The 14,996-nt window shown below is 40.0% G+C and overlaps 1 protein-coding gene across 1 annotated transcript in view; it reads left to right on the top strand.

Moving 5' to 3' along the window:
• The first annotated feature begins 988 nt into the window (after positions 1-988).
• Positions 989-14,996, top strand: part of Ndufs4 (NADH:ubiquinone oxidoreductase subunit S4) — a 108,986-nt gene continuing 94,978 nt past the window's right edge. The window contains exon 1 of the mRNA XM_041663790.1: positions 989-1,116. Coding sequence (XP_041519724.1) covers positions 1,019-1,116 — 98 coding nt within the window. The 5' untranslated portion in view covers positions 989-1,018. The remainder of the gene's footprint in view (positions 1,117-14,996) is intronic.

A 14,996-nucleotide genomic window follows, 5' to 3' on the forward strand; every position in this document is an offset into this window, starting at 1 on the left:
CTGGATTGGACCACCAGCCTTGGAAGAAAGAAAAAGAAAAGGATGCTGAAGAACTGAGGAGCCAGATAAGGTTAGATAGGACTCATGTCAGTTAAACCTGGTTATTGTCTAGGATCTTGGGTTATTGTTCCTTTCAGTGGGGATTGGAATGGGATGAATGACAAGTGGAGGGATGACGGAAATGGGGAGAGTAAACAGAATGACTTCGTCCCTTTTCCTGACGGAGGTTTGTGCGTCATAGCTCCAGTGACAACCTTCCATACAGACCCTCTTCCTTCAACCTCAAACCAAAGGTTTACTAGAGATCAAAAGCTTTTAGGACTGCACCACCAGGCTCTGGGCTACCTCCATGCCAGGCAAGCACTCTACCAACTGAGCCAGATTTCATATAAATCCATATGTTGTTGTTGTTGTCCTTCTTCTTCTTCTTCTTCTTCTTCTTCTTCTTCTTCTTCTTCTTCTTCTTCTTCTTCTTCTTCTTCTTCTTTAATCTTTGGCGAGGCCTTATTTTTAGTGTGGAAAATAAGATTATTGTAACTACAGACCATCAAACTGAGCGCAGCCTGTTCTGAAGGCTTGCAAACAGAATCTGGCGACACTTTGAGAAAGTACTACTTTAGTTTCTCAAAGACTCGAGGAGCCCTCCGGCTCTTCCAGTGGGCTCAGACTCAGATATTCTGAGTTCTTTGAAAAATTATGAGTTACAGGTGTTTACATTTTTGAAGCATTTTCTTTCGGGCTTCTCAGCCTCAGTCTAAATAACCAACCCTGCTAACAAGGATTACTTTTTATAGAGGTAACATTTACACTCACTGAACCTTTTAATTTTTTTTCTTTCATCCTTTTTCCTCTTCAATTCTTCCAATCAGACCTTTTAACTCTTTTCTAAATCCCAACATCAAAAGGAAAACAAACACTAAATGATTTTGTTTCACTGCGGCCGCACTGCCTTGAGAACGAAGGAAGTGAGTCCCTAGCGGGGATCCGTCCTCCCGTCCTGGCGTTTGCCCGCAGGAAGATGGCGGCGGTCTCAATGTCAGTGGCGCTGAGACAGGCGTTGTTGGGGAGAAGGACAGCGGCTTCAGCTGCCGTTTCCGTCTCTAGAGTTCCAGCCAGGTAACATAATTATCAGCCTCGTCAGGCTCTCCATTCAGGTTTCTCAGGTCGCTGCGTTTTGGCAGAAGCCGGGCCGGCCGGGCCTCAGAGGCGGCCTGGGGGAGCGCGTCCTCGACTGACCCTTCCTTGGGGTGCGGGGACGAACTCGGGGCTCCCGCCAGGCGCCCGCGGGGCCTCTAGTTCTCGGGAGCTCTGGTTCTGCAGCCCCGGGAGAGGGTCTGTGCGGAGGAGCTGTGAACAGGATCTTGGTTCCCGAGAAGGGGAGGAGTCTGGCCGACTTCTCTCCCAACGTCCTGCATCCCTTCCGTTCTCACCTGTTTGCCCTGGCTGGAAGGTTAAAACCCTGCTCCCCTTCCCAGGCTGTAGCTATTATCTCTTGAGCTTCCAAACAGAAAGGTTGTTTTATTCACCATTCTGCAAACGAGGGAAACTTCTTAGGACTTCAGGGGTAATAATAATATTTATTGGAAGGTGATAGCGTACCTATTTTCCATCTTGGGGAGGACTGGAACCCCGGCTGTGAGTTCCAGGTTTGAGCTCCACCGCGGAGCTACGCCCTCAGCCAGCAAGGTGGTTTTTATTTGTATTTATTTTGTTTGTTTGAGACAGGATCACACTGTGTAGCCCCAGCTGGCCTGGAAATCAGATCAGCCTGCCAGCAAGATGATTTAAAAAAGGTTGATGGTAGTGTCGTTAAGTTTTCTCATCTACGTGTTTACTGACCCGGTACAGTAGTTGAGGGATTGTGGTTATTTTGTGATGGCACCCCTCCCCCGCTCCCGAAGCATTACTTTATTTTACGTATTTCTCTGTTTGCCTGAATTTATTAATAGCAGGTGTATACACATATTAGCGTTTTAATCTACGAGATAGCACGTTTTATCTCTTCTCTCACTGTTTGCTCCTGTATGGCCATGTATTGTCAGCTGCATGCTATGGAGACCACCCTAACTGTTCCCATTGAAGATGGAAGACTGTCAGGGCTGGGAAGCATGTGGTCGTTTTTTAGAAAAAAAGAAAAGTCAGGCGCAGTGGCACAGGCCTTTAATGCCAGCACTGTGGAGGGGGCAGAGGCAGTTGGATCTTTGCGAGTGCCAGGCCAGCCTAGTCTACAGAGAGAGAGTTCCAGGATAGCCAAGGCTACGTAGAGACCCTGTCTCAAACAAAACCAAGCCATTAAATTATTTTTTTAAAAAGGAAAACAGGGCCTATCAAAGTGCTTGTTAATTTAGTGTTAAACTAATACAAAAGGAACTGATTAGAACTTCTGAAGGTACATTTTATTACAGTTTTAAGTAGTGGTTTTGTGGGAAAGAAGAGGTTGCCCTTAGTAAGGTCAGGGGATTTGCGGTTTCGGGGACTGAGGATGTAGGTGAGTTGGTAGAGGACCTGGCATTCATGAGGTACTGGGTTCAGTCTGCAGCATCGAATAAACCCATTCTTGGGCACATAAACTGTAATCCCAGCACCCCGGAGTTGCAAAAGCAGGGAAAGGGAGGCTGTTCTGTAGGCAGAAGCAGAGCAGTGCATATATAATCAACAGTCACTGGAAAATAAATGCTGTTATACTGGTGGAAGTAAAAGGCACATTTGTAGTTAAGTATTTTACTTATGAGGAACTTAAGAAATACCAAGTAGTTCTCAAAGATAAAATACTCCGTGGTTAAGGCTACCATGGTGGTGATCTAGTTTAGTTCTGTTCTTAAATGTTATAGGTGTTATTTACAGACCCTAATACTAACATATTCGATATCGGATTGGAGCTAGACACAAATATAAGGGATCATTAGTATATTTCTCAGCAATTATGCTAGTTTAAATTAAGACAATACTGGATTTTACAAACTGATAGCTACTACCACACATCTAAATTTAACAGTTTCTGCTTGTGAATATGTTATTAGGGATTTGAAAATAGCTTATATAAATAAGACAACCTTTGTTTCTTATTTCAGAGAAATTCAAAACCCAGGGAAAATAATTTTGGCTTCACACTATTTTTATTTTATTTACATTGTTTTATGATATGCATCTTACTTGACAATTATGGTTCCCCTTCCTTGTTTATATGGAAACTTCTTACAATATGTGTTGAGAATAAGGCTTTGAAAAGGTTGAGGAGAAGGTTCCAATCCACCTGGGAAATTTAAATGTAAATTTCTTTTTTGGTAATCCATAAAGAAATTGCAATGACATGATTCTGCAGGTGTCTTGTGTGAAATAAGGGAGAGTGGAATCAGTAAGGCAAGTGCTGAGAGAGGAGTAGGGCTTCCCTACTACATTACCGTTTGGATTCAGTTATAAAGTCAGTGTAAAGAAAAAACCAGCCAGTAACATAGAGAAAGTCAGACCACAGGCATGTATTCAGACAGGAGCGAAAGCTGAGCAGCACTAGTGTTGGAAGCTTCTTAATGGCTTGTGTTCTAGAATGAGCTTCCTTGACTGAACATCCTTTGTCACCTGTTCTTACCCTTACCATCCATAAGTAGCCTAAAGGGTTTCCAACACAAATTCTACCTACTTAAGGTATGCATCTATTAATAGATAAGCTGGTTTTCTCTTTCAAAGCAGTGACACTTGGGACTTAAGATAATTGCCGTATCGGTAGGTTTTTGTTCATTTTAACATGATCGTGTATGTTTCTATCACCTGCTCTCATTTCTCTCCTCAGATTTGGACTAGAGTTTGTGTTTATCTAAAACAAAGCTCTGGGGATAGCAGGTCCCCACAGCATGTTAGTCTCTATGATGAAGACTAGGTGTACAGACTTTGTGAAATCTGTTTTATGTTCCCAATCTCTGCCTTTATTTTGTGGCCTCCTTTCCGACTGGGAAGTTGAGGTTGCACAGACCTCTTGTGATGGAAAGGAAAGTCTAAATTTGTAAACAAACATTCAAGATCAATAGGTTGGATTCTACCTGATTAAATATTTTTGCTTATATTTATTTATTTTGTATGCATGTGTATATATTCATGTGGGAAAGCAGGTCTTAAGAGAAACATCAGTGCTGGGCAGTGGTGGCGCACACCTTCAATCCCAGCACTTGGGAGGCAGAGGCAGGTGGATCTTTGTGAGTTCTGGTTGACAGAGTGAGTTTCAGGACAGCCGGGGTCATGTAGAGAGACCCTGTCTCAAAAGCCAGAAAACACAAACAACAACAACAAAACAACCAAAGAGACATTTAAGTGAAAGCCAGGTAGGTACTAGCCTACATAAATGTGAATTAAAAATATCTACAATATATATTTTTTATAATTATTTGCAGTGGTCTGAATTTAGGATATTCGCCTTGAACTCTGTTAATTTCCATATTAAAATTGTTTTATGAATGGATTTATACCTAGCACATTATGACAAATATCCTCACTCCTTTTTCATTCAGAAATTTAAAAATGGGAAGTGGAAATGAGTGATTTGTGAAAGGTACTTACTAGAATATGAGGACTTCTTTGAATGAGAATAATTGATTTCCCATGAAGATTTCAGTGAGGCATGATGGGAAAAGATGGAGCCCCTTGCTTCCTGAGTAACACCTGCTAGACTAGGTTTGGAGATGGGGTGGGTATAGAATTCTCACACCTCACAGACTGTTCGAATGAAGAAGCTTCTGCAACTTGTCATTCCTCTATCTAATGTGTGTAGTATTGGTTCTGAGCATAAACTCTGCAGAACTAGCTTTTGTAACTTAGTGATCCAGCCAGTGTGCCGAGGATGTCCCCTACCTGGTGTCTTGTATTTTCTCAGCAGCCCCGTGAATGGATGTTCTTGTTTTGTAGCAGAGTAGACAGGTACAAAAGAGAAATGACTTAAGTTCTCTTTGGTAGAAAAAAGTTTGATTTATTCATCAATATGTTGACTTTTGTAATGAGTATTATTTCTGATAACAGTAAATTAAAATTTCAGTGTCTTGTTTTTTCTTTTAGCAAAGAGTGTTCTTTGAAAAACTACTACAAAAACAGAAAAAGGAAAGAAAAACTGTCTACTGATGCTCTTGTCTTACTTCACCGTCACATCTCTACAGGGGCAGGGATGAATGTTGGGCTCTGAAAAAAAAGTAATTTTCTTCATGAATTCAGTATAAGAGATTTTTATAGGTGATTTCATTTTACTTTTTAACTGTTGCTTTGAGACAGTATCATTTGGCCAGGTTAGCATGAGACTCACCAAGTAGCTGGGATGACCTTGAACTCTTGATCCCTTAGCCTCCCTCTCAGGTGCTAAGAGTACAGTGAGTGCCACCATGCCCTGCCCTTTTTTATACTCTTAAGCAAAATATGTATAATGCATGTATTAAATGTGGAATCACAAACATATTTTTTTTTCTTGAGAACTTCAGTGGTCCTTAGAAAAACTGTATTCTACTTTTTAAAACTATTGAGTATACCAGCTATGCTTCTGTGGCTCTTGAGTCTGTTTTTTCTTTTTGTTTTGTTTTTCTAATTCTTCCTGCATTCTCCTTAGTAGTTTTGTTACCTGGAAAACTATGGTATTTGGGGATTTTAGTCTCATTAATAGACGACTTTAAAAATGGACTTGGAGAGAAGCTCGAGGACAGTTTTTATTAACAGTTAAGAGAAAAACAACAGACAGGCAAACAGCTCTTTGGAGCAGGAAAATAGGAGAGAGAGAAAGCAGCCGTATGGTGAATAAGGTAGGGTATCTTGAGAGAAAGAATAGGACTTCCCAGAGCACCAGGAACACACGCCCAGGCTTTGGTCAGTATCTGAAAGGAAAAGAGGAGAAGGGACAGCAGACAAACCAGATGTCAGCGGTGTGGAGGTGCTGCTGATGTTCTGAAGCACTGTAGGTAGCTACACCAAGGGCCGGGCTTCTGGGCAAGGTAAATACGGTGTCTCTCTCCTTCAGGGAATAATTATGTGAACCAGCTTTCCTGAGAGGTGCTCTCTTGGTCACATATAATTGACTAGCTAAACTGTACTAACTTAAAAAAATGATTTATTTTTACTTTATGTGTGTGTTTTGCCTGTATGTATGTATGTATGTCTGTGTACCATGTGCTCACCTGGTGTCTGAGGAGGTCAGAAGAGAGAGCCTTGGGTCCAATGGATTTGGTGTTATAGATGGCTGTGAGCTACTGTGTTGATCCTGGGATGTGAACCCTGTCCTGGAAGAAGCAGCCAGTGTTCTTAACATCTGAGACATAGTTCTAGCTTCTGGTTTTAACTCTTAAAGGAGGAGACAATGGTATGTAAAGTTTTGATCTTGAAGCAGATCAGAATATAGACAGAGGCCCACTGTTTGATTAGGAGAAAATAGCTTTCTCTTTATAGTCCTTACCTTCAAAACTACTTTAGCAGTGCTCCTCCCTCAGCAGCGGAGACTCAGAGAACATCCAGAGGGTGACTGGGATTGGAGAATAAATACAACCCGTTCCACCATGATAATCTAGAGATCCAGTTTCGGTTTGTTTCCCAGAAAGGATTCATGTCAGGACCAAAGTTTCCATTACATCTTCATGTTTCTGTCTGTTGGGTTTTTTGATAGGAAAATGCAGCCGTACGTTTTTTAGAATTAGTTAACCAAGTAGAATCTTTTCTCGCCTGCATTCACCAGACTTACATTAAAAAAATAGGATCATCCTTCAGTTTAATATTTTGTTCTTTCAATGTCAGCTGCTCAAATCAGCTCACCTGTTATTGCATCTGAGCCGTTGGTGTTCTTTGGCCACAGTTCAGTGCTTCAGTGAGTTAGGCTTAGGCTTTTAGCTCTGCAGTTCTGATAGGAAACTCCTGCCTTTCTTTCTTTCTTTCTTTCTTTTTTTTTCTCTAAGTAGTTTTAATGTTTTATCTTCAAAGACTTCAAAAATATGACTTTGGGAGAGGAATAACGGAGATTTCCAGAAACAAGAAATCTTCAGTTTTTTTCAGTTTTCACTCATATACTAATCAGAGGCGTTGGGGGGATGGGTGTTAAGGGGGTGTTAGAGGCAGAGAGGCATTTTGGTAGTTTTGGAGAAAGCAGGCCTTGCTGCTCCTCTCTAGAGACGCTTGTTCTTCATTTTGGAAGGGCTCAGGTTTAATATAGCACAGCTGTTGAACTCTGCCCTTTAGAGTTTTAAGAAAGTGTCTTATCCTTTATAATGCGCATGTGCTTTTTAGGGAGATGGGCTTTGGCTGGGCTAGTTTTTAAGAAAGTTCCTTGCTTTTCTAGAGTTCTTTTGTTTCAGTGAGCTTTTAGAAGGGAGTGCAGATCTTATTGCTTTTGTAGTGTGTTTTGCTGTGTCCTTAAACAAAACCAGGTGAAAAATTATTTCTTTGTGTTTTCTAGGGCTCAAAAATATGTTCTTTCCTTTATTTGGCCACTTCATGTAAGTAAAAGGGCCTTACTTGACAAAAGATCTCGTTCTAGATGACAGCGAGCCGTGTGCTTCTCCTGAAACTGTCACTCTGTCCTGATGAGCTTTAAAGTGAAGACAGATGTTGTGAGTCTTTTGAGGACCACTGCTCTTTGAATGGAAAGAGCACTTCTTTTTCAAGGGATTTCTTTATTGTACTTTTAATAGTTTGAAATTTATTTTAATATTCTTATTATTATGTTTTTGAGAAATAAAATATACCTCATTATACAGCATTGATTAATATCTTGCATTTATTAAACTTTAAAATATGAAACTTAAAGTACTTTGTAGTAATTAATTTTGGGTAGTGATAAGTGTTAGCTTTTAATCGAAAGGGTGGCTTCTACCTTCATAGGTTAACTTTTGAAATATAGTTTATAGAGTCTTGTCATACTTGAGTTGGAAGAAAATTCTTTTAGGGCTGTCAGCCCCTAACCTTTCTTTAGTGTAGGAATCTCTGGAGCTTCTGCTAGTGGTCTGAGTTTCTGGTAGCTCTAGAAAACAGTTTTCTTCACTGTGACAAGATGCGCTCTAGAAATACCAAGGCGGAGGGAGGTATCGTGGCGAATGTTTCAGATGTGTTGCCTCTATTCCCATGGACCTGTGATTAGCGGAGCACATAGCAGCAGAAGGGTGTGGCCCAGCACTGCTGCTTACCTCATGGCAGGCAGGACTCACAGACTGCAAGGGGCCCTAGCTAGATCCAGTCCCTGAGGACATCTGCCTCTTCCAGATACACCCTACCTCCCAAGTTACTAGCACTTTCCAAAATAGGGCCATTAGCTGGAAACCAAGCCCTTAAGACATGACGGGTGTGGGAGGGAGACCTTTCCTATTCAACCCACAGCACTACACTCTGTTCTTTTCTGCTCATTGGTAAGTGCTAGTTCTCTTTGTGTTCTTGGAGTAAGTCTTTCCCCTGTGTACTCATCAGCCCTTCCCATAGCTAGGCTTATGCTTAGCATCTTCAGCTTGTTTATTCTATTAAGATGGCCAGATTTCTTGACACTTTCTGCTTTTTGTACTCCTTAGGATGCCATAGTGTTTAATTTTGATGAGCAGCACGGTTGTATTAAGAGTGCCTAGGTAATTGGTGAAGCACACTTTTGAATATGTCTATGATGGTGGTGGTCTTGGATGATAGAACATACGGATTCTGGAATGATGGCTGGATCAATCCTTAGATGGATTCATATATTAATATCTGATTAGAAGGTGGTACAAAGAAGGCGGTGTGGTCTTTATGGGAAGTAAGTCTTTGGGAGTATGTCCTTGGGTCTTTACCTCACCTAGTCCCTTTCTGTACTGCCTCTTTCTTTGCTTCCTGGAGTGCCGTGAATGAAGTGGATAGTTCTGCCAAATACTCGACAGTCATGGTATTTTGCCCAACCTCATGGAGCCATGTGACTCTGAAACTCCTTCTGAGCCATCTACCCAGAGCTAATTTCCTTTCTTTGACTCCTTTTGGTTAGATTTATATCAAGATGCTACTGAACTCAAAAAGAGCTAGGAGTTGTTTCTCTTCCTCTTTCGAGTTACTGTAATTTTATTTAAAAAAAAATTATGCTGTATTTTATTTTGCTTAAAACAACTTTTTAATTTTACTTTGAGAGTTTCATACCTGAATACTGTACTTACATCATTTCCATCTCTCAGTAAACCATCTTCTTATTTCCCCTGAGACTTTCTTGATCATTTGTTGAGGGTTTGTTGGGCTGAGCACTTAGCATGAAGCTTAGTAGTAGAGCATTTGTCTGCAATGTGGAGTCCCTGGCCTTTACCGGCAGCACTGCAGCACAAGTAAGTAAAGTACAAGTGCCTACTTGATATGTGAAACCCAGTTTCATACAACTTCATTTTTTAGTGTCCATCCTAAAACTTGTGGCTCTATTGGCCTGGCTTTGTAGTCCACTTTCACAGTTGCCCCTGAGTCAGTCAGGGTTAAGGAACCTGGAATAAAAAAAAAAAAAAAAGGCAGGCTTAAAGAGCAGGCGTTGCATGAGCCCACCCCTTTAGAACCATCACTTCAGTGAGTGGAGATAAAGAATTTAATTAGTGGCAGTGGTGTACACCTTTATTTTCAGTACCCAGTAGACAGAGGCAGGTGGATCTCTGTGAGTTTGAGGCCAGCCAGGTCTACAGAGCGAGTTCCAGGATGTCAAGTCCACACAGAGAAACCCTGTCTTGAAACAAATAAACAGAAACTTTTTTTTTGTCATTTTTTTGCTCTTGCAAATATTTGTTGTTTCCCCACTGGTGCGGTTGCAGGATTATCTAAGATTGGTGCCAGGTATGAGAAAGGCAAGGTAAATGGTGGCTTCTACAGTTTCTGAGCATTGCTTTTCCTTTTTGTTCCTTGGGACAAATTTCTACAGAAGTGCTTATTTCTGTTTTCAGCCTTGTTAAGCACAGGTTTGGAGCACCATGGAGCAGAGTGAAAGGTAGCTTCACAGCAGGTTAAATGAAGCTCCAGGTCTGGGGCTTTTCCTGTTCTGCCTGCTGTATGCATCCAGATGATTATTATTATTGCATTTAGTGGGAGAGACAGTGGAGTGTGTTTACTAGATATTGCCTAGGACCAGACGCCCTAGGATGAATTACCTTAAAAGCTAATTATACTATTTCTTGCATTTTTAGAATAGCTGAATGGACTTAAGTGATCTAAATTGACTTCAGAAGTCATTATATCTTCAGATTCTTAATGAGTTATTTCTCAACTCTAGTGAAATTCACATGCCAGAGTCTGGGAAAGCAGAGAAAGTATTTCAGAGTATATGCTCCTGTTTGCAAATGTTGGCATTTAATAAAATGGAAGCTTGTAGTGAGTGATACAGAGCCAGAAAAATTCATTGAGTTTAAACTATCAAGCAACAATTTTGGTTAAAGACATTGAGCCTGACAGTGGTGGCGCACACCTTTAATCCCAGCACTCGGGAGGCAGAGGCAGAGGCAGGCGGGTCTTTGTAAGCTTGAGGCCGGTCTGGTTTACAGTCTGTGGTTACTCTGGAGGCATTGTTCTCATTGCCTGAAAAGACAAAGCCTTAGAGTGGATAGCACCATTCCTTGGTTTTGTGTTCTGGTCTATGCACAGTTATATGCTTCAACCTTCAGAGTCCCTCCCATTTGAAGGATGGAAGTCTTGAACATTCATCCAGAGTGCCTTCCTTCCTTCCCATTATAGGTATTGAAACCTAACGTACCTTGTGCATGATGGGCAATTGTTCTTCCACCGATCTTTATCTCAAGCCTGCTACCATGACTTTTAAAAGTCATTATTTATTCTTTAGCTGTTTCATACATGTGTATAATACATTCTAGCCACATTCACTTCACTCTTTTATCCTTTTCCGACTCCTTCCATAGTTCATCCTCTGATCCACCCATTGTCATGTCTTTGTTTTTGCTTTCCAATCCACTGGGTTTAACCAGGGTAACTCACCAGTTATTACATCACTGAAGGCAATGGCTTCTTTTCTCCCAGCAGCCCTAGACTATATGAGTGCCTTTGGATTGGGGTCTCATGAATTCATTCCCCTGTCTATAACTAAATGTTTTTGAGCCTAGTCTTGTCAAGCCCCATTCAGGTAACCACAGTTTTTGTGTGTTTGCGAGTACCGTGGCATGTCAGCTACCACGACTTTCTAAAGACTGAGTGTATTACACTGAAATTTCAAGAAATTCAATTTACAGAGGGCAGCTAAAGATACTTTAAAAACAAGCGACATAATGATGACATTATTCTATTTAGTGATCATTTGGTACTTCACCAGAGAAATAGTGACTTGTGGGAATGTGGGTCTCCATTGGAAGCTCCTCGGTAAAGACTTAACAGCAATAACTTTGAAGTTTTGCCACAGACTTTAGTCCATACCTAACACAGTGTTTTCTGTGCCTTCCCAGAAATCTAGACACACCTGGACAGGACTTTGCATGGCATCTTGATCTCACTGGAGTTGGAGCAATTGATGACATCATACCTTTATCACTCTCTGCCTTTCCTTCCTAATTACTGTCATCAGTACCTGGATGGTTTCTAAGCTAGGTACTTGTTTCATTCCTGTCTCTTTTCTCTTAGGCCTCATTTATTAGTCAATAACTTCTTAAAATATATTTTTTTAAAATACATGTATTAATTTGTATGTATATGTGGGTGTGCATGCAATCTTGTCATAGTATGTGTGTCAAGGTCAGAGGACAACTTGCAAAAGTCAGTTCTTTCCTTCCATCCCAGGGACTGAATTCATGTCATTAGGCATAATGCACACACCCTAACCTCTTACCATTGGAGCCATTTCTCCAGCTCCTAGTCACTAAATTCTCATGTTTATTTTTCTCTTGTATAGCTTCCATTTTCTTTCCATTTATGATTCTAAGAAACTGTCACTCAGCTTCCAACTGGTCTGCATTTGATGTGTCCATTTGCATTTCAAGTTGCATACAATATAAAGTTCAAACTTCTCTTCATTTTTCTGCTCTCATCTTCTATTCCTCTGTTCATTCCTGGGCATTCACCCCTTCTCCTTTTCTTTAAGTAGTAACTGGTTATACAGCCCAGATTGACACAGATTACTTCTGTAGCCCAAGTTTGCCTCATACTCACAATGTTCCAGCCGTAGCCTCCAATGTGCTGGGGTAGGCAAATGCAGCTGAACCCAGTGGCATCTGTATTTTTAACAACCTCTTTCTGGCCCAGTCTTCAGCCATGCATTAACACAGTTTTGGTGACTCTAAGTTACATACAATTCCATAGTTCTTCCCCCTTTTGTAATTAAATTTGTCTCTCTATACTGTTTCTTTCCTTCCTCCTAAAACTCCTGAAGCTTGTGTGCCTCTCTCTTGCCTACCCCGGCACCCTTTGCTCACAGATTCATCCTCAGGGAGCAGTTAGTCACACTAAGGTTAAACCTAGAGGTTTGGAGTCAGTGCCAATCTATGTGGTTTAGGGCTTCCTAATAGCATGCCCTGCTTTCCAGCATAGGTTGAATATTCCTATCTGAGGAGTCTGTGGCCAGATATTTTTCATTTTGAAAATCTTTTTAGAAATATTTGCATACACATAATGAGATATCTTGGAGATAGGACCCAGTCTATCTAGTACACAATTCACTTTGTTTCTTACGCACGTAAGTTAGAGTGTGGAACTTTCCATTTGTGATGGCATGTTAATGTTCAAATAGTTTCAAAGTTTGGAGCTTTGAGTTTCAGATGACTGGATTAGAGATTCCCTGTACTGCTGTGTATCCCTCTAGACTTGAGATCATTGGATTTAGAACTGTTTGTTATTATGTGTTTTCAGAGTATGTCTCTGGAGTCACTAGATTATGGAATAGTGTAGAAATTTAAAAAATACTGTTTAGCTGTCTTTCAATAAGGATATCATTCTGAATATTCTCTTCTTTTCTTTAAGATATATCTATTAATGGTACCAACCATTTAATAAGGGTTTTATGAACATGGTTTCATTTAATTCTCACAGTATCCCTATGCTATAGGTGAAAATATAGTCAATAGTGTTTTCAGTGTAATATTGTAAATGGGGAATACAGAGTTCTATATTGTAAAACACATTTTGTACAATTTCCTCTACCTCTGTCCCCATGTATTCTAATTTATTATTGTTGTTTCTATCATTTAACTACCAAATCACTGTTAGTAGTTTCTTTAAAGTCCTAAAAATGTTTTTGTTTTATATGTATGAGTGTTTTGTGTGCATGTTTATCTATGCATCTATGCCTGATGTCCACAGAGACCAGAAAAGGCCATCAGATCCCTTGGAACGAAATAGAGTTCCAGATGTGGGCCACAGTGTAGGTTCTGAGAATCAAACCTGAGCCCATGAGGAGCAGCCAGTGCTCTTAGTCATTGAATCATGTAGCTGAAGGTTTCTTTCCTGCCTGCCAGTTCCCAAATAACCACTCTGAGACTTAATATGAATTGCAAACTGTTTGGCCTATTAGCTCAGGCTTATGATTAACTAGCTCTTACAACTTAACCCCTTTCTATACTATATTTTACCACAAGGCTCGAGGCTTGTTTCCTCACATCTTGCTTTTCTTGCTGCTCCTCTGCCTTTTTTCCCCCATTTCTCTGCTGGATTTTTTGCCTATTTTCTGCACGACTACTGGTCAAATGAGCTTCTTTATTAACCAATGGTATTAAGGTATATTTGCAGCATACAGAAGGGCATCCCATATCATCTCCCCTTTTCTGCCTAATTGAAAAGGAAGATTTTAACTTTAACATAGTAAAATTACATATTACAAAACAGATATCAAGAATCGTAGTTATAATAGTCTACTTGTATTTTTCAAAATTAAAAATTTATCTGTCCTATCTTTGTGAGTCTAAAGTTTCATATTTAATTTATTTTTTATCATAATTAAGGAAAACTGTAATTGTAACTATCTAGTCTTCAACTCCATCAAAGACCCCAGAAGGATATAATATTACCTAAGTAAATTGGAAAGCAACTTACAAAACTCTAGAAATGACAGAGACATCTGGCTACCTGAATAGTTCTTCTGTAATGTTGGGACATCCATCTTCAGCCTATAGATCTAGAGTATCTGACAGATCATTTACTACAAAAGCAGGAAAATTCATAAGACTGTCCTACCATGTCTTGGCAAGGTTCAGCAGTCACTTTTCCTTGTGTCCTGCTTGTACAGATTGTATAGCATGCTTACTGTCAGCAGTTTGCCCAGTGGACCAGTTTTGCAAAGAAGAAAACAAGCTCCAAATGGAGTGTCTTCAGTGCCTGGCATCCTCTTATGAGTGCTGCTAGAAGCAATCATGTCTCACATTAACAGAATTCTAAGTAATTAAAACATTTAAATTCCATATTCTGTAGATCTTTGAAGTGTTTGAAGATTACCTATCTATATGGACTATATTCTTGTGCATCTAAAAACCTAAGTATTGTAACTATAAGTTTGACTGTTATAGATGACTATTAATTATTAATTTGTATTTCTTAACTGTACATAACATTTTAAATGAGCTGCATAAACATACCTTAAACAACAGTAGAAATATACATATAGTATAATAAAATTAATCTTAATTTTGTATTAATAAATCAAAATCCATACCAATGTAAAATATTTTGAGATTAACAGTTGTCTTTTTGGATTAAAGTGGACTCAATAATCAACCTTTTTTCATCTCTGTATCATATACCCCTTTTTCTTTCTAGATTTCAAGAGATTGACTATGACCATTAACCATTAATAACCAGCCCCCTTTTAAATGAAAACAACCATTCATAAAAATATTTTGGGAATTTGGGCATAGTTCTCTAGACTACTTGCTGATTAGTGGGTGCTGGTCATCTTATAGGTATCCTGACAAAATTTAGAAGAATGGTTAAATCTTGTGGTAGTCTATGAGGCTGCATTGTCTCAGCCAGTTGCCTTGAAGCTATTCTGGATGTTGGATCACATGGGCCATTGTTCCCATGGGAGACCTCTCAGGGGGTCTTACTTGGTCAAACCACATTAGCCTAGAGGCAATCCACAGCAT

Source organism: Microtus oregoni, unplaced genomic scaffold (assembly GCF_018167655.1).
Source record: "Microtus oregoni isolate MIOR12 unplaced genomic scaffold, Mior012 000014F_ref0000157, whole genome shotgun sequence".
Lineage (NCBI taxonomy): Eukaryota > Metazoa > Chordata > Mammalia > Rodentia > Cricetidae > Microtus > Microtus oregoni.